The sequence below is a fragment of the Calidris pugnax genome, unplaced genomic scaffold, assembly GCF_001431845.1.
Source record: "Calidris pugnax isolate Ruff unplaced genomic scaffold, ASM143184v1 scaffold102, whole genome shotgun sequence".
NCBI lineage: Eukaryota > Metazoa > Chordata > Aves > Charadriiformes > Scolopacidae > Calidris > Calidris pugnax.
The window spans coordinates 295,238-315,148 of record NW_015090846.1 but is presented as its reverse complement, the minus strand read 5'-3'; the positions used below and the strand labels follow the sequence as shown (position 1 = coordinate 315,148).

Here is a 19,911-nt window from a genome sequence, read left to right as displayed (position 1 = left end):
TCAAAGTGCCTTGGGGAACATCTATGAAGAAATTTGCACTAAACCTGTTTAAAGTAAAAGAAAAAAAATATTCTAATTTTCTTCTTGAAAGACACAAGCCAGCACTACTGCATTTTCCCTAAAAGGATGTTATGTCAAAGCTTCTATCTTATACCTAAATAAACCTTAAAAAAGAAAATTTAACTGAAACTCACCTGCACAGCCAGTGATTGTATGAACTGCCACTTTCACATCATCTACATGGATTTAGTTGATCTTTTAGAAGAACCCTGAATGGAGTAAGATAGTCCAAAAAAAAAAAAAGACCAACAGGAGCACTACAAACCTGCAAGCGCACATCCCTGCTCTGTTGAATCCTCTATGAATTAGACTGAAAACTGCAAGAGGATACTCAGTATTATCACAGTGTAAGCGATTGTGTAAATACTACATAAAAGACCAAACCTTGCTGGAATAACATCTGGGTTTATGGAGCCTTTTACATTGAAAAAAATCTTCTTTTTTTGCCAAAGTAATCCTCCCCCCATACTGAATCAACCTCTCTTGCTCGGGGAGGAGTAATTTTTCCCTGTCTGCAATGCCTTCAACCACTGATGCTACAGTATTGCCACTGAAGTATTTGAGACTGGCCCTTTTCTGTCTCAGCAAAGGGGAACGCTCTCAAAGGAAAGTGCCTATTAAAGATTAAGCAGAAGTACACACTGCTGTGACTGTATCTTGGAAGATGGGACTGATCTGTTCTGGATCTAAATCTGGATATCCCACTGGCTTCAGCAGAGCACAGCTGCAAGAAGCAGCCTATTGCATTGAAAGAGATACAAGATTCAAAAACCACTTAATGCATCCTTAACGATCTGTGGAGCTGAAATTCAGATGAACAAAGCTGATTTTTTAAGTGCTTGAAAGGACACTAAAATCATTACAAGGTTTTTCCTTTAAACAGTCTTTTCTTGTTGTACAGGTTCTAAAATGTGATGTCCTTCTGATTCATACCTTCTTGATTTTTTTGGTGTTGACTTACTGAATACTGTTCTCCCTGTTTCTGATTGTTTCATCAAGAGATGTCCATTGTCTTAAAGGCACATTAAGTACAAGAAACTTAAGTTCCAAAACAAAACTACCCATTTGGAACAAATAGTTTAAGAAATGCATAGACTGAAAATATTCAGATAACTCTGGGGGTCTGAGTGCAATTTATGACACAGCCTGGTAGTGTTGCATGCTTTGCTGGTTAGCTGTGTTAAATAACTGTTTCGGTAGCGTAATCCATGTCATGCGAAGTTTTGAAACGTTCTTTGAATAAAATGAAACACAATAAAAAGATAAATGCTACAAAAAAGGCTTAAATCTCCTTAGAGACCACAGAAGTTACATTAACTGCCCCTGTGGGAGGATATTGGTGTGGGGACAGCAAGAACAGTGAACCACAGCATTCCGTCACCTTCTTTTTATTATCTCCATCCAACCCCCTTGAGTACAGGGGGAGGAACAGAAAGCATCTGCTTGCAAAGCCACATATTCCAAAGAAAATATTCCATTTCAGAAACTAGTGGCAGGAGACGTCGTACAAGTGTAGGATAATAAGGCAGAGATCAAATCTTTTTCCTGCACAGCACCATTTAGTTAAGAAAAAAAAAATCCATGGGATCACTAAGGAATTTCTACCATATCAAGTATTGCAAAGATTTCTGGAAAGGTACAGCAAAAGTAGGCAAAAGATGCAGATTACAAACAACTCACAGAGAACAGAGGAGAGTTTATTACAGTGTCTTACAAGAGCTCTTCTTCCTTTCCCTTACTCCTAAGAATTTCTGTAGGAAGCTTGGGTTTGAGGGCAACGTGAAGTGGAATAGCTTTTTACACTACGTTGCTCTCCACGAGGAGATGAAACCTCTCCCTGATGCTCTAGTTCTTAATAGGTGCTTCCACACACAGTTTTTCCAGCAATCTGTCAGAGCAGCTTAAGAGAGGCCAGGGAAGCACTAGGGAAGTGCTAGCCACTCTTCAAACAATCCACCCTTTCAGCCTTGTCCTTGGGGAAGAGAGTTGTTCTGGCTTTGTAAGTTAACTTAGGAGAGATATAAAAAGAAAAGAAACGGTTTTGCAAGAAGTGGTAAGTACCAGCTTTCAAACTGAAACACGTATGATGTGGCCTGTCTGATGTCCTGTCTCATTTTAATAGAGCTGGTCTAAGTCAGACCAAATGTTCTTGTGAAACCTGCAAGATGCCTCTTTATTCTGATGCACCTTCAGAGCAGATCCAGTGCTCGGGTCCTTCGGATGTTAACAGGATTGCTCACGTTATGCACATACTAAACAGTTCTTAAAAAAAAATAAAAAAATATATATTTGCTGTAATAACTGAGAACGGTTTACCACCCATAGCTACTTAAACAGAAATTTAAACAGCCTTCATTCCTGATCTCCTAGATGAGGATCACTGCTTTCTACAGTTAACAGCTGGACACTCTGGTTGTCCAACAGTTTTTCTACAGCAGCTCCCACTCCATCCAAACACACAAACTCCTATGGCAACAGGCACAGATGAAAACTTAAAAAATAAAAAAATAAAAAAAAAATATCAAGATGACCAGAAACACATCTCACTTCAAGCAGCTTTATAATGCAGGAGTCTGATTAAAGTGGAGAGAGTAAAACAGGCAGCGAGACCGAGATGTGACAGTCATTTTACCTCTGCTGACATGACTGCATCGATGGCACACCGATGGACCTTTGAGCCAGTTCAGAAGCTGTCCTTTCATCTGTGAAAGTTCAAGTCAATTGTGCTTTGAATAAATACTCCCCTGTAGTTACACTTGAACCGCTGCATTATACACTCCAGATACAGAAAGTGTCCATGCACAGCCCTGAAGCAGTTTGAGTATAGCCCTTGCCAGGTTAACTCAGGGATGACAGACGCCGTAGGCATCACCAGCACACACAGATGGCAGGCACACTCCCACAGAGACACAGCACCCCGAGCGCTGACTGGCCACACGAAGAGTCAGAATGGAAGAAGGACGGAAAGCAAAACTTGCTCGGAGGAGTTTGGCATTCAAGGTTACTGCTGCAGAACCCCGGCCAAGCCACTGTGATGTAGAAGTCTCTGCTAGGACAAGCTCACTGCTTGAGTTCACGGTTGGGCTCTAACAGGACTCTTGGAGAAGTAATTCAGACAGCAGCTGAGCTAGATATTTCATTTGCCTCGTTATTCGTTTATGGTTGTCACTGATCATATTCTTAAAAATCCCCCCCTTAAGCTTGAACAGAAAAAAATTTAAAATCCAGTGCTTAAGACAGAGACTAACAACTGCATTTTGTAAGGCTTTGGGCTGACTCTCCCTGGAGCACAGCACGGCTTGTAACCAATGGGCTTTCTAGTGCCATCGGTAGCACGCTCAGTACAACCACAGAAGCTGTACAGATCACAGCAACCCTGAGGTAATAAAAGTATAAAGGAAGAGATGGAATAAATGTGAGATATGTACGATAATCTTGCCACCTAGAAGAGATTCTGAGAAAGACACTCTTGCTAATTACACAACAGGAGCAGCAGTGGAAAAAAAATAATAGTCAGTATATTTCAGTTTGTCCTTTGTTTTACACACACACTCCCCTTAATGGTATCCGTGCAGGCTTCCCTGCAGAACCGTCACTAGTGTTAAAAATCAGATCTTTAGTCTTTCTTTCCATCTGTACAAAGTGCAGTTGGAATGGATTTTGATCTCCCAAACCGATTGCAGAAAGGAAAGGAAGCCTTTCTCTCCCTTCCTGCCAAGGTCACCCCATTCTAGTTCCCCTCCCTCCTAAGAAGTTTTTAAAAATTAAAAGCCCTAATTAAGCATGATCAACTTGAGATCAGTTTTGTCATCTTCTTCCAAAAAAGAAAAACCCAAACAAAAAGCAAAAACAAAACACACAATCAACGCCTCACCCACCCCAAAAACAATAGTTCCATTTAAAAAAATAAATAAATAGTGTGTATATTTCATGCTGGAAAAAAAAAAAAAAAAAGGAAAAGTCACAGAAAGGATTCATTTTTGGTTTTCCCTCCCCCAAACATGACACCAGGCGTTTTCTCCCCCCTCCCCTGACGTAGACACGATGGTACATTCCAACCGGCAATGTGCATCTGTGTTGAAAATGAGTTTCTACTCCTGCACGGTCCCACATGCATCAGGGAGCATCCCGCTAACTGCTAAAGCAGAGCAAAGGCTTTCAGGTTTTGGGTATGGTCCCTGCCTGTTCCTTTGGTCCGTCTGTTAAAAGGCTCCTTTGCTGCTCCCAGGTCTCTGCTCTTGTCTGTCTCCATTAAAACGTGCACTCTGGTCCCCACGCTTCCCGAGTCACTGGAGCTTCGTACCCAGCTTGCGCTGTCTGTTCCTGCAACGGCAACACAGAGGGAGAGTGAGAGAGGTGGCCCCGACCCTATCGCAGGGTATGGAGGCAAACCAGGGGGCAGAAGCCAGGAGGATTAAAATTAGACTCTGCTTAGCTCTGCACAAAAATTAAGCTGCCCCCGTCATACTCCATAGGGAGATCAATCCTTCCTACTCTTCACAGTCCTAGAACATAGAATCATAGAATGGTTCGAGTTGGAAGGGACCTTAAAGATCATCTTGATCCAAACCCCCTGCCATGGGCAGGGACACCTCCCACCACACCAGGTTGCTCCAAGCCCCATCCAGCCTGGCCTTGAACCCCTCCAGGGATGGGGCAGCCACAGCTTCTCTGGGCAACCTGTTCCAGTGCCTCACCACCCTCCCAGCAAAGAATTTATTCCTAATATCTAACCTAAATCTCCCCACTTCCAATTTAAAGCCGTTCCCCCTTCTCCTGTCATTGCACTTCCTGACAAAGAGTCCCTCCCCAGCTCTCCTGTAGCTCCCTTCAGATATTGGAAGGCTGCTCTAAGGTCTCCCCGGAGCCTTCTCTTCTCCAGGCTGAACAACCCCAGCTCTCTCAGCCTGTCCTCATAGCAGAGGTGCTCCAGCCCTCTCATCATCTTCATCCACCACGTTTTAAGTGTGCACAAGCTCATGTCTGGATGCAAGACTACAAACGATTGCTTGCAAAGAACACAGGCTAAGGAGCTGAAATAATGACTATTTAAATAACACCTTCTTTAATCCTCAACACTTCCCAACAGACTCACCTTCCAGATGCAGTTGTTAACCCACAACTTGGTTTTTCTTTAGTCTGCACTATTCTACCCACAGGAGCTATCTACATATTAGAAAATAAATGAATAGCTACACCTGACAAGTCAAACCAGCTGCAGCTCCTCCACCCCCCGAGATCACTCACCTTGCCTCTGCTCTTGTGACTGTGTATTCAAACCACAGGATGTTAGGAATGAGGCTGGTATCTCGGATTAAAAAGAACTCTGAAATTGGCCTGGAAATGGACAAGGTGGTGGAAAGGAGGAAATAATTAAGACTTTTTCTCCATCACAATTATGATTTTTTTTTTAAAAAAAAAAGCACAAAAACTGCTGCAGATTTAACATTACTATTCTATTACCCTTCCGTCTGGGAAAGGAGCTCCTTCTTAAATTTAATCAAAAAAACCTCTTGGTTTTTTTTTTTTCTGTCCTTATACAATGTTTCCAGACTATATTACATTTAAATAGCTCTGCAATTTCACTAGGTCATCAGATGTTCATTAAGAAAGGTCTGTTCTGCTTGAAAAGCTTCTCCAGCTCTCTGCCTACAATTCTAGTAGGGCTTAAAACATTAACAGTAGCTTAAACTTCCTCTCTCCCCCACCCATATCAGGCAAGGATCTATGATTCCTTACACATGCATGCATAAGAAAACAAGGAGGAACACGTAGCTACACAACAGTCAGTATGCAAAATGGGAACAGAACCCAGGAATTCTCTTAACTTAGGCATAACATAGAAGTTTGAGCAGCTCATTTACAGCCAGAGCTTGCACAGCTACCACTCAAATTTTAGAAACTGAAGAATCTTTAGGTTTGTTCTGCTTCAGATGCAAGGCACAATTTTTACGCTGATTGTTTAGGAAAACTATATTTTGCCAGGAGATTCTACTACACCCATGTTACCAGCTCATTGTAATGGACTCATTTAAAAAGCAAAATAGCAACTCAGAGAATGCAGACTGGCAGGAATAAAACCTCCACAGAACAGAGACTTACCATGCAGCTATCCTTGGGAAGAGAGGAGTTAATATCTCTTGTGTGAAGGCAAACCAGGCTATGGCCATAATGCTTCCTGCCACACCTCCATATAAGACTTGGCTCCAGGTGTGGTAAAGCAAATAAACCCTGCAGTGGAAGAGAAGAGTCACCAGAGAGGCTTTAAAACAAGAGGAGGCATCACTCAAGGGCTGATGTTTCACTGGACCCTCAGACCTTCTGAGCAAGTTATCCTTTAGGTGTTAAATATGGCTTACTACTTTTTTTTTTTTTTTTCATTAAAAAGCTGGCAAAAAGGTGGAGAAAAAGCTTGAGAAAACTGTCTTCCCTGCTACAGCAGTTTCAGCTTAGAGCGTTTCTAGTTTTGGCTTAACTCAATAACCCTCCACATTCTTCTTCATGTCTCTTTGGATTAGCTGAGGAACTACTGCTGTTGGTTCCCACGAGAGACTTTTCCAAAGCCAGGAATAGGACAAGTCCCTTCCAATCCACCAAAGCTGGGGCTTAAAAGCTTTTAAGAACATAGACAGCATTTTTGTTACGATTTTCCTGCTGTGAAACGTGACAGCATGAAGTCTGCACTACCACAGCCTGCTCACTGGGACTGCAGCCCTTCAGAAAGCTGTATTACTGCTCTGCTAAGTTAGCCCTGCACACGAGCTACATGAGTCACATTCAAAATTCTTTTCACCCATACATCATAAAGCCATTAAGATCATCTTATCTGACCCTCTGCCTAGCACAGGCCACTGGATTTCCTCAAATTCATTTTTCTTTGAATTAGACCATATTATCTCTTATGGAATTGTCCTGTCAGAATTTTAAAAATAACCAGTAATAAGGAATTAGCTCTAGTGCACAGTCAACTGTGCCAACAAGTAATTACTTTCCTGTGGAAAACATGGCCTTATTTCTATCCTGAATTTGTCTGGTTTCCAATCGCTGGAGCTCATTTTATATGTGTGTGTATATATATAATTTTTTAGATCTAAAGAGAAAAAAAAATAATCATTATCAAAGTTTCGGTTTCTGCATTCATCTCGATATGACTAAATCTTGCAAGTCAAACACCGATAGACGTGTTTATTGACTAATGCTCAAGCAAAACAATGGGATCCATCGACTGTAGCAACCCCCATGCTGCAGGTGCCGGTGTGCCAAGGCATGGTGTGATGCTTTCATGGTTAGTGCCGGCAGGAGGGCAAGGCGGCGAGGCTACAGCACGGCAACGGAGCCCCCGGGGAACTGGTCAAAACTCAGCTGATTTGGGGTTTTAGAAACGCTTCCGCAAAGCGCCGCACAGGGAGCACCTTTGCTTATTTGAAGGGTCTCAGGGCAACACAGCAACTTCCGCAAAGCTCCGACTCGTACAACGAGAATTAGCTCAGAAATGCAGGATGAGGCAGGACAGGTCTGCTGGCTGCTGAAGGCCACGGGACTGTATGAGAGCAGAAGACAAACAGTTGCTCCATACCTACTATATGAGACTAGCAAAGCCACTGTGACGAGGCAGATGGACAGCACATGTCGCCATAGTAAATCCAGAAACCTCGCATTGTTTGTTTGGTGCATTCTGAAAGAGATGGAGAGCCATTAGCACAGTGGCAGGGAGCTGAGCGGTCCTTATCTCCGTTCTCACTATCTCTGAAACCCTAGGAAAGCTCTACTCCAGCGGGGTCATGGGCAGCTCGATCCCATCCCAGCAGCAATCTGTCCCACTGGCAGCGGTTAAGGAGAAGCCAGAAAGCCACACCTCTCTCTCTCTCTCCAACTGTTAACAGGGATTGCTGTGATGGAAAGCAGAATGCTCACAACTACTGCAACTGATGTGAAAGGCACGTGCTGAGCATATGCAACAGGGAGCCAAGACGTCAGAGTCCCTCCGTTGTCCACCAAGCTGGGAGGAACTGTGAGTTTTGTCTTCCTCCACGTGTGGAGCCACGAGACAGAGCCATGCCCCAGCGAGAATTTCAGGAAAGCACAGCACAGCATGTAAAACCAGTACTGGGGAAAGGAGATAACTCAAAGGTCATGCAAGTGGGCAACAGGTACTACCTAAAAGATTGCAGACAACCCCACTGACAAAACTGAGACACACTAGAAAGCAGTTCTTCTTTCCTCATCCCTATATTCCCTCCCTCTTCCCTCACACTGCTGGACCATCACAGCTCAGGGAAAGCAAATGAGGAGACCTGCACCCAGACAGGCAGAGGACGCCCACCCGTACCCAATGGTAACTACAGTCCTGCATTCAGATTGAGAGAGACATGCTTCATCCACCCTGGCCACCAGGTATTGTGCAGTTCCTCAGATTTAACTCCATTACACCACTGAAGCAGCACACAGCAAGGGAGCCATCTATTTCGGGTCTTTCAACATATTAACAGCCAAAACCTGACATTGAGTTTTTTACCTTAAATAAAGGAACAGAAAGGAATAGACAGAGAAAAACCACATGAATTGGGAGTGGCTGGACGGCATCCCATATTTTGTGGTCACTGTTGAATGGGCTTCTGGGAAGAGAAGAAGAAAGAGTATGGTCAAGGTCTGCTCTGTACGTAGCAGCTGGAATGCTCCAGATGTGAAGCCAGACCACTCTGCTGGAGTATGTGCACATGAGTTCACAGGACACGTCTCAGCTCAGATGGCTCTGCCACACTTCTTACACCCAAACATCCAAAGCCAACATGAGGCAAAGGGGAAAACACCCTCTAACCACCACCCCCAGTCAGCATTCCACTCAAAACTCAACCGACACCATGACGCCAATGGGCCATACCATACCTTCACAGGGCCGAGGCTCCCGGATTACATTTTTTATTAACCAGTTCACTCCCTCGTTGAATGCCAGCCCTCCCAAGAAAGAGATCTGTGAAGGCAAGACAACTGTGTCATCCTATCTAAAAGATCCATCTACTTACCACGTTCTCTCTGTTGACAAAGCCCCAAGCCATATGTTTCTGATTTCTTTTTTGACTACTAGAGTTAAAAACAATGGCTTCAAAATTCTCTACCTGAGGAAGAAAAGCATTTCTTTTTCAGCCCACTTTGTGTATTTGGCAATATGTTGCATATATGCAGCTTTTCAACATATGATAATCAGAGAGAGACAAAAAATGACACTGTGTAGCAATTCTTTTACCATACTTCCACCAGCAAGTGTAGGAAGTGACATTTTTTAATAGGGCAGGTTTTAAGGGATTGTCTTTCCCCGACGACCAACAGGGGGAGTGCACACACTGTTATTTGGGTAAATAGCTTCAAAAAGGTGACTTTTTAGGCTTTCTGGCTTTTCTCTCTATGAAGATTTTCATCTTGAAGTTGCTGTCTTCGATCTAAAATGAAGTCACATTCTGAACTGAGCCAGACGGGTAGCGTTTATTTTTACCCTTTAATTCCATAGTCCATACACCTCCCCTAAATTAGTCCTGCTGCTGTGATCAAATTCCTGGCTGGTGATGATACTCTGCCTCCTTAACACTCAGTCCCATTCCATTTTTCACTCTCCCGAGCGACGGTCAGGCTGCTGTAAATCAGCCAGCGCCTCTCTCCAGCGCAGTGGGGACTTCACAAATAAAGAACTGAGAATCAGCCTCAACACTTGTCTCATTACCAACACCTAACAAGCCCCTGTATTCAAAAAAACCAATGAATTTGTGCAATAGTTACTCTAGCTTATTCTCTCTTTTGGATCAACAAGAAACCTTTGGGTTGCCAAAACTTCACAGCTGCCTCTCCTAAGTAGCGTCGGCTTAATAACCTAGAAGTCCCATCCCCAGGTCCCTTGAGCCACTGGTTCCCATGACACCATGGCCCTATATTAGAAATCTGCTGCCAAAATCCTTTCACTGGCCCCTACTTTATCCGTTTACTGAGGACAAGTGTTACAAGAGGTTATACCTCCTAAAGGGAATTTCTCCATGAGACTGATTCCCAACTACCTGTCAGAAAAGACAGAAAACATTTATGTATTACAAAAAAGTCCCTTGTTGGTTATTTGGACTGAAGTCCAAATAACAGAATACAACAGAACAGAAGAATCAGATACCAAGGACAGAATTCTCTTCTGTCCCTGGCATTCGATTCACAGCTGGAAAGTAGCCCTTGTTAGACACATCCACTCCCTTGGGAACATGTATGTTTTATTTTGTATCCCCTTTTTCTCCTCAGTAGTTCAAAGGAACAACATGCTACTGAGTTACAGACACCATCTCCTGCTTATGCTGCCCATCCTGCAGGAACCTACTAGTGCTATGATCCTACTGGATCTTGGGAGTGTTCCCACCCTGCAACAGCATTCTTTAGTTCCTCAGACATGGATGTCCCTCAATGTTTTGGACAGAGAATGCCCAAAACATACCACAGAGAAAAGTCAGCAAAGGCTAAGCAGTCTTTTAAGGTGGTACAGGTGATAAGTGTCTCCTGCTGTTCTCCGACAGGAGCATCACCTTACCTAACCCTGCTCTTTAAAGAGAGAAAAAGAAGTGTGAATACAGGAGCACCAGGTGACAAAGGAAATTACTTTTGTCATAAGGAGAAGCTGGGAAGGGAGAGGAGGACTCACCGTGTGAAGCTCTCTCTTGAATATGATGAGTGTTACAAAGCCAACAATAATGAATATTGGACCAAGACTCAAATAAGCTAAAAGCTGACCAGAGAAATCACCTAGGGAAACAAACAAGAGAAACAAATCAGTTTGAACTTCACAGGCACTTGTCTGCCACCAGAGCGTGGGTCAGTTGGTGCCCTGAATCACCAAGAGCACAGGGGCAAGCTCAGCCCTGCAGCACGTTTCGGTTCTGCTGCTGCTGCTCCAGCCCCAGAGGAGCTGAGGCAAGAAAGACAACAGTGCCCACATGCAGGTTCAAAACCAGGGATGAGAGGAGCTTGGCATCCTTCAGCAGATACTACTGCCAGCCAATTTTCAACACTGACCATGGGTGTGGGCCCAGAGTCACTTTAATCCAACTTAAGCACAGGCTGCTGCAAAAGAGGCAGTGTCTTTCCCTCCCCCTCATTCACGTTGCCTCCCGGTGCCAGCAATCACCAGCAAACACTCCCCAAACAAATCCTTCCCCACTCCCTTACTAAAATGGGTTAGTTTTCAGCTGGATCAGCTCCTTAATCTGTCTCACCATGTGTCTGCACGAACACTAGCATTAGCAAAATGGGAAGGAAATAAATAGCTAAACATAGCGGGAGATAAAGAGAAAAAAAAAGGGGACTCTGCTTTTTAACCAGTAGCCCACTTGTATCCCATAGAAGTGACTTTGAGCCTCCACCCCAAATAACTAACAGCCTGGTTATCCCCCAGGGAGAATCAGGGAACAGCAACGGGACCTCACAAGAAGTCATATGGTACCTCAAAACCTTTACCCTGAGCTATCCCAGAGACAGAAGTAAGCAAACAACAGTAAAGAGCAGCTTTGGACTTTGATCTATATTTCTCTTACTCCCTGAAAAATGACACATACAGAAGTATTTGGAGAGAAGATGTCAGCATAAATTCCGAGGAAACAAAAAAATTATCTTAGTAATTTTGCTCCGAGACCAGCAACTCATATCAGGAGAGCAAGAACTATCTACCAGAGAATCTTTAAAGACAGCAATCACCACAAAAACGCAGTATGAACCCAACAAGAGAGGGAGGGTACTTTCTATATTGGTTCTCAGAGACTGAATCTTCTCCATCCCATCACTGAACACAAAAGGATCAGCCCCCACATAAATTTACCCTTCCTCCCTCCTCTCAAAAGGAAACAGGATGCCTCTGCAGGGCTGAGCATTGGACTCATTCCTAGATCAATTCCACTGCAAGATACCGAGTCTCCCCAGCCCACGCGCCCACGTTTGAGAGCAGCACTTGGCAAAACGGACTTTAACCTCAGCCTCTGAACACTGGAACTGATTAAAAAAAAAAAAAGAAAAAGAAAAAATTTATTGCACTGCTACAAAGTTCACGCTGCTGATGTTATTGCCACATAGTTGTGGTTACATCAGGTAGGGTGCACAGATCCCTCTTGAATTCCAGACTCTGGGTTTGATTTGGGAACCAGCAACATCAACAATGATTATTTGCAGGAGTTTCAGTTTGAAATTCCAGTGAAATTAGGAAGAGCTGGAGGACAAAAACCCCAAGAATACCAGGGTTTCTCTGAAGTGAGGTTCTATTTGATTTTTAACCTGAAAAGCACTAGAAGACACAGAATTTTAAACTTTTCTTGCAAGTTAGCCTTGCATCAGGTGGGTTCCAAATGCTCCGCAAAGCAGAACAGCAATGTATTATGGTAATGCAAAACGGATGGAAGTGACAGCACCAGTTACCTGGCATAGAGAATTGTGCCTCTTATGGTTTTACTTAAATCACAAACTCTCAACAAAATGAATCCTATCTTAAATGATGAGGGAATTCATGAGACAAGCCACCAGGCAATCAAAACTACACTGAAAGCCTTCGGAATACTTTCCAAGAGACTCAGTTGCAGTGCGACCGACTGAAGATAGCTCATTATTGAGGAATGCCCGTGTTTCAGATCATTCACTCCATTAATCCTTGGTATATAAAGGCTTAGCACTTCAAGACTAAAAGCTGTAATTTTGTCAAGTAGAAGCCAAACCAGATTATTTATCTTCTCAGGAGGGTTCTATTTCTTGTGCAGATGGTGGACGAATACTTAAGGAAGTAGTCTCTTAATTCAAATAGCATCAGCAGTACCAAACTCAAGATCCTCCATTATGTTATACGATAACATACCCCAATAAATCAAACCACCCAGAGTTCACCAGCACACAACCCACACTGGAACCTGAGCTGGAGAATCCAAATTCCATGCTCCCAGACACTGCCTGCAGGCAGAGCACCAAGGCCTTGACTCAAGACAATCGTAACACAACAGCTCCCCAAACATTTCAACTGCCCATTTAACATAGAACAGAGATAGCATTAATAATATTTCATATCACTGTGGCTAAAAGCAAACAGCATCACATTCTGAAGCCACTTTTTCCTCGGGAAGGCAGCAAATAGCTGCGCATTAACTGAAGGCAGAGCTTTTGCTGCGCCCTGGGAGCCACACCAGGAACTCACTAGTGCTGTCATAAACGTGCTCACTAAGATTCGTGGTTCAAGGCAGAGCTGCACTAACTAAACCAGCTCCGAAATGACTGGAAATCCCCAGTGAAGAAGGCAAATGGGGCTGTGAGAGAAAGGCCAGCGCTGATCACCGCACAGAGCTCGGGGGGCCTCGCAGAGAGATTACTCGTGTCTCTCCACGCTCCACTGCGCTCGGAGACTTATTCCCAGGGAACAGGGACTTGCAGGAGAGATGACAGTTTGAAATCCAGTCAGATCTAGCAAGCAGGTTCCCCCCCCCTGCAACCTTTGTATAAAAAATATTTTTTCCTTCATTCTACTAAAGTCGAGAATTTCAAAGCAATTCCTCCAACCAGGAAGAACAGAGACAAAACCTCTGGAAATATGCAAAAGGAAAAAATCTATTTAATATATAGCTTGGGGTTTGTTTTGTTTAAAATTCTGCTTTTTTGGAAGTCCAGTCTTTCCTGAGCATCATTTGGGGCTCAAGCTGCAAAAATAAAGAATGCAACTACCTCATTTTTAGGCACCCAGGAGATAAATAGGTGAAACACTATATATAGCTCAGGAGCACGCTATTTTTTTCAGCCTTCATTCAGCATCTACTTCTGCTCCAATTCAACATTTTACCCAGCATTCTTTCAGTGGAAATATCCAAGCTTCACTACATTAGCTTAACCTGTATATAATGTAAAAACATGAATTAACAGCACTTTAACCACATCCTACCGCAAGATTTAGCTTCACCACCGCCACCACTGCTTCCTATTGAAGCATCTATTTGTGGCACTGCTGCTGGTCCTATGTTCTTGACGAGATGCATGTGCACAAGTCGCACAGACAACACAGAGTTATGTGTGTCACATCCATTTACACCAGTAAATATTCATGACGGATCACCATTTCCTCAGCTTGCGCATATCCTGGTATCACGAGCTGTGGGACAGCAAAAATATCTTCAGGAGGCTTTAAATTGTGGCGTAAAAGGCAGGCATCAGACATGAAACTTTTGCAGGAAGATTAAACGTAAAACCCTGCATTAAAGAAGCCAAACAACTGAGCGGTATCGGCTTGTTTCAACAGATATTACTTCGCTACAAAGTGAGCCCTGACTGGTGAGGTACCACCATAAAGAGAAACCACGGCAAGGGTTATCAGAACAAACATTCCTACAGGAGCAACAGGGGCTGATATTCAGCAACAAGACCTGCTGAGCCGAGGTACATACACAGCACCGGCACCTTTGCTCCCATGCACCTTCTTGCTGATGGGTCAATTCCACACATTTGCCTCCCCAGCTCTGCCCGACTGTCGTAAACACCCCTCACAACTGAGAAAACAGGAATATTCTCCATCATTCTGCAGAGAAAGGGTTTGGCACACCAGGTTTCTCTCTTTAAAGAACCTGTCCAACACAAGGAGATCCAGAAAGTCCCAGAGCTTTAAGGATCCCAGCTGCACTGAAGAGAGGAAGTTTTTTTTTTTCTTTTCTCCAAATAATAATAAAAAAACCCAAACAAACCAGGAACTCAATGTTTCTCCTGTGAAACTCACCCTACGGACAGGAAGTCCCTGAAGATGAGTTTTAAGTCTGCAACAAAGTCATCCCATGCAAAGCAATGCATACGGGAAAAAACAACCCTAATTATACACACAACATGACAGGATTTAGTTTACTTGTTATCAAATAAGAAACGCTCAGGCTTAGAGTGAGCCAATACCTTCGGAGCAGTATCCAACACTCTGCAGCAGGCAAAAAGGCAAGGATAACACGTAAGAGCAAAAACAGTTACTGTTACAGCACTACAAACATTTATTATGTGATCCTGCTGTCACCATCCAAAAAGGGAGAGTAAATGCATTAAAGGCAAATAGAAAGGGGAGAAAGATAATGAGAATGAAACAGTAGCCAGTCAGAAAATATCAAATAACTCAGATTTTCAGCTGAAAAAGGAAAATAGAGGATACAACAGTTCTATAAAGTCGTGAATGATATGGGGAAATGGACAGCAAACGTTTGTTGCCTCTCACTGCACATGAGATCGAGAGTGATGAAATTACTGAGCAGTGGACTTAAAAGCAGAAAAGAAACAACCACCGCATTTAAGTGTAAAAGCTCAGTGCCAAAGATACTGTGAGATCCAAAGCGGAAATGGGTTTAAAGAGCAATCAGACATATCCAGAGTACAGCTTTTCTATAGCCATCAAAGGACTTGACAATCCTGGTGCAATCACCAGCTGATTACTGGAAGGACGTACAGAAGAAGGATTGTTCCTGCCTATCTGTCAGCAACCCAACACCACACCAGACCACTCCTTGGTCTCATCAAAGTATGGCTGCTGAGAGGAGAAACTCCAGGACCAAACATTTCTGAAAGCAGCATCAGGATGATGTTTTTAAAGACTTTAAAGCCAAGTGACACTGCCATTGTTGGTTTCTTCTTCCTGTGTTTGATCTTGACAATAACTACGGGTAATATTTCAGTTAGGTCTCCAAGCTCCTGTTACTCACACCAGTTTGCAGCTGACAAACACAGCGTTCATCCACTGATTCTCGTTTGATCTTGCTCAAAGTTGCCATCGCAGAAAGCCCTGGAGAACTGAGCAGCCCCACAAGCAGTAAAGATGGGTGTTTGGCATTTTGTGCTATATCACTATTGATAATGAAACATTAGATAAAGACAGGGAGGACGAGCACCCTTCTGGAGACACCTCTCCCCTTCACAATTAGAAGCAAAAGCCCAATAATGGGCTTCATCTGCCAGACAGAAATCAGCAGTGACTGCTTTGCACCAGGTCACAGCGAGAGGGACCATCACTCTTGGCAGATGAAAAGTGGGGATGACAGCAGCTCTGCACTGGAAGTCTTGTAAGATTGGAGATTTTAAGAACCCACTGCCACAGTGGCTCAGCACACTGCACTCCAGGCCAGCAGTCTCTGGGATCGGCCAAGAGCAAAAGACATTTGCCACACAACGGCGTATGACATGCCAAGGCAGCTTAATAATTTATGTTGGTAAAAGCAGGATCTATTTCTCATTCTGACCCCCCCCCTCTTATCAGCACGAGGCTACATTAACTCTGTTGTAGTGAGCATACTGCCAATACCACTAATTTATAAATACACATTATCTAGCAGCTTTATGGACCTGAACTTAAGCTGTACACGGACAGAACATCAATAGCCTTCTAAAAGTTAGAGCACTTTCCCTAAACCCAGATAAGACCTACCATCTTACCGCAACTCATTTTTCTAGACCAAAATAAATTAAGAAACTTTTGTAGCTCCAGCTGTTTTAACATTTTAGTCCTTTGTCTCCACTTTATAGGCTTCCATAATTACACGTTTTATCGAAGGCAAATACACTGTTCATCCTCTCAGTACATAACCCTCATCTCAGCGGTGATTTACCCCCTCCACACAATCATCTTCTCCATTTGCCTGCACAAAAGCACTCAATGCAGATAGAAAATAATCGTATTATGTCAAATTCTTTAAGATCTGACAGATAACCCTTGTGCAGCAATTTCAACCACCTCCATTTCCCAAACCAATCTAACAAATAGCGCGCAGGACGCTCTGTGTGTATTGCCAGGTTCAGATAAGGAGATAAGATACAAAGATGAATATATCAGTATGTTGGAAAGATTATTCCCCCATCTCCCCCAAACTGTCACATTAATATATTTGAGAAGGGGGATGGCAGAAGGATGTACAGGGTGAAGGAAAACACAAGACAGAAAAGGAAACACCGATCTTCTGTATAAAGTATCACAGAAAACCAGAAAACAGCGGGGGGAGGAGGGGGCAAGAAATAACATATTTCCAGCACCAGATCTTCTCAGTGTTGTCACGTTTTAAGTCTCCTGATTAAATGGGTACTTTCAACCCAGAAGATTCAAAAGCACTTTAGAAGCTTTAGGTATTGTACTACTGAGAGGAGCTTTCATCAGGAACTAAAATCCAGCAATTGAAACAGGACATACAGCAAAACTTCATGGCAAGTTAGGGAGAACGAGCAATAATGAGAACAGCGCTACCACCAAATTTGGATTTTGACCGGATTGTCAACGCTAACACTAAGACACTTCACACCCTGCTTTTCTATTATCCTTAATCACAACCAGCAGATGTTTTCTATCTCACCCAAAACCAGCACAGCACAAAACACCTGAAGAGGAGCTCTTAGAGATCACAGACTAACGAGACAGCTGCCATCTGAACACAGACCCATGTACTCTTGCCCACCAGTGGATCAGGGATGCATCCTACCACAATGGGGGCCAGGCTGCTGGCACGCAGTGCCACAGGGACACGGACTCACAGAATTGTCAGAGTTGGAAGGGACCTCTAGAGATCATCCAGTCCAACTCCCCTGCTAAAGCAGGGTTGCCCAGAGCACATCACTCAGGAGCATCCAGGCGGGGCTTGAAGATCTCCAGAGAAGGGGACTCCACACCCTCCCTGGGCAGCCTATTCCAGGGCTCTGCCACCCTCACCAGAAAGAAGTTTTTCCTCATATTTGACTGGAGCTTCCCAGGTTCCAGCTTGTGCCCGTTGCCCCTTGTCCTGTCACTGGGGACCACTGAAGAGAGTCCGGCTCCATCCTCCTTTGCAGATCACACCCCTGCCCCAGCTGGAACAGCCCATCCCGCACACGGGCACCCATCACTTCTCACCACTGTGGTTTCTCACCAAACCCACCTCACCAAGAGCTGACCTACAGGAACCCTGGTGTCCTCCAGGCATTTCCCTCAGCACCACCCGATCAAAGCCCAACCCCTAGGGCCCAGCCACAGAAGCCACCCAGCATCCAAACCCAATTGGGGACAGGGACCACCCTGCCACCACACAGCTCCACGAGGGCACACCAGGGCCAGCCGTCCCCTTGATGCACCAAGCCAGACCTCCAGCGTCCCCCCAGACACCCACCAGCGGGGCAGACACCCGGCTCCTCCACGCTACTGTGGGGGGACACCCGGGCTGGGCGTGCCCTGGGTGGGGCTCACACCTCGAGGCCCAGGGGCTGCCACACATGGCCAGGGACGCCTAGGGACTGCGGGGAGCGGCGAGGGGAGGGTGACAAGGGAGGGGAGGGTGACAAGGGAAGGCCCCAGGGCGGCGGGACAGGGCCGCGCCCCGACCCCCTCCCCGCCCCGGGCAGCCCCTGGAGCGGGGCTCCTCGCCAAGGCGCATGCGCAGCGCCGAGTCCCCCCTGCGGCTCACTATCCGGCAGCGAGTCCCACCGCCCCCAGCGCGCACGCGCGCCCGGTCGCCTCAGGGCGGCCGCTCAATGGCTCACTATTTCGCAGCTGCCAGCCCGGCCCTCAGGGGTGCGGCGGGGCGGCGGGAAGGGTCCGCCGCGGGAAACGGCTGCGGCTGCCGGCGGGGAGGCCGGGTGGGGGCGAAGCGGAGCTTTACCTGCGGGATACTCGACGTGAGTGAGGGAGACCGGCCGCCACGGAGCGGGGAGCGAGCACTCTCCGACTGCGGCCATCTTACCCGGATACCGGGCCGGGCCACCACGGCCAATGGGAGAGCGTATAAGGGGCGGTGCGACCAATGGGCGGGGGCGCGGCGAGCGGCGGCCCAATGACGCTGCGCGGCAGGTGAGGCGCCGGCCAACCCACAGCCACCCAATTAAAAATCCAACCCGGGGAGCGGCAGGGCCAATAGCCTACTGGCACCGGTGCCCAATAGGAGGAGGACGCAGGCAGCGGGGTAGCCAATCGAAAGAAAGGCGGGCGTCATTGCCCCTCCTCATTGGCGAAAGGAGCCGTGCAGATTAGCCAATCACCAGCTCCCGTTGCCGTCAGCTCTCAGCCAATCAGGTGCGGCGCTGTGGTGGCCGGCACGGGGGGCTGAGGAAGGGGTTTGGCGGCGACTTGGCGGCTAAAATGGCTCCTGCCGCCGAGCGGGGCGGCCCGGCCCGGACTGAACCTCGGGGGCCCTGCTTCGGGGCTGGGACGGGACGGGGCGGGGGGCACCCCCCTCACAACCTCCTCTGCCGCCGCCCCAGCGCCTCACGGCCTCCCGCCGCCGTGCTTGTGGCCCCTGCCGCCCTGAGAGGGGGCCAGTGTGGGGCTGGTGTGGCGAGGAGCCGGGCTCCTCCTCTGGCCCCGCTGTCAAGGAGGAAAACCCAAACCCTCTTTCTGTCACGTCACCGTTCTCAGGGGTGAAAAGATGCGGTTTGAAAAGGGAAGCTGTCTTTTTATAAACGGTATTGCTACACATCAGGCTTACTGCGCTAGCCAAACAACATTTCTGCTTGCCCCTGCGCAGGAGTGATTAACTGATAAGGTCTAAGCTCTGCTGCAAATTGAAGGTGTTGTAAGTTTTGGGGCTCTTTTTAACAATACTAGGAAGAAGATGGATTTTCACAGGCACATTTCCGTTATAGCTCTGTAAAGGACCAGCAGCTCCCCTGTGAACCTGCACACGTGAAAATAAAGCATGAAATAAAGTCCTTGCAGAATCGCAAGAGAAATGAGGATGCTGATACTCTGCACACCCTTTAAAAGGTACCACAAAAGCCTAGCGACACCCCGTCCAAGTAATACATTCTTTTTCCTTCCCAAATACCTGAAATCACCCACTTTGAAGACCAAACGGAAATGGATGTTCTCAGACGTGACCCCAGAGAGCAATACTTACC

General features: G+C 45.8%; 1 protein-coding gene across 1 annotated transcript; it reads right to left on the bottom strand.

Moving 5' to 3' along the window:
- Positions 1–3,556: 3,556 nt before the first annotated feature.
- On the bottom strand, positions 3,557–18,802 carry DOLPP1 (dolichyldiphosphatase 1). The gene is made up of 8 exons (XM_014942861.1): positions 18,678–18,802; positions 10,727–10,827; positions 8,947–9,031; positions 8,576–8,675; positions 7,637–7,735; positions 6,163–6,291; positions 5,308–5,397; positions 3,557–4,383 (listed from the first exon to the last, which is right to left on the bottom strand). The coding sequence occupies exons 1-8, from the start codon at positions 18,751–18,753 to the stop codon at positions 4,347–4,349; spliced, it is 717 nt and encodes a 238-aa protein (XP_014798347.1). The 5' UTR covers positions 18,754–18,802; the 3' UTR covers positions 3,557–4,346.
- Positions 18,803–19,911: the final 1,109 nt, after the last annotated feature.

Excerpts from the sequence above, each read along its gene's own strand:
- DOLPP1 (XM_014942861.1), bottom strand. The coding sequence starts at position 18,753 with ATGGCCGCAGTCGGAGAGTGCTCGCTCCCCGCTCCGTGGCGGCCGGTC. Across the intron at positions 6,292-7,636 it reads TTGCTAGTCTCATATAGTAG|GGTTTATTTGCTTTACCACA; the intron begins GTATGGAGCAAC and ends CTTCCACTGCAG. Across the intron at positions 4,384-5,307 it reads GTCACAAGAGCAGAGGCAAG|GAACAGACAGCGCAAGCTGG; the intron begins GTGAGTGATCTC and ends TTGCCGTTGCAG.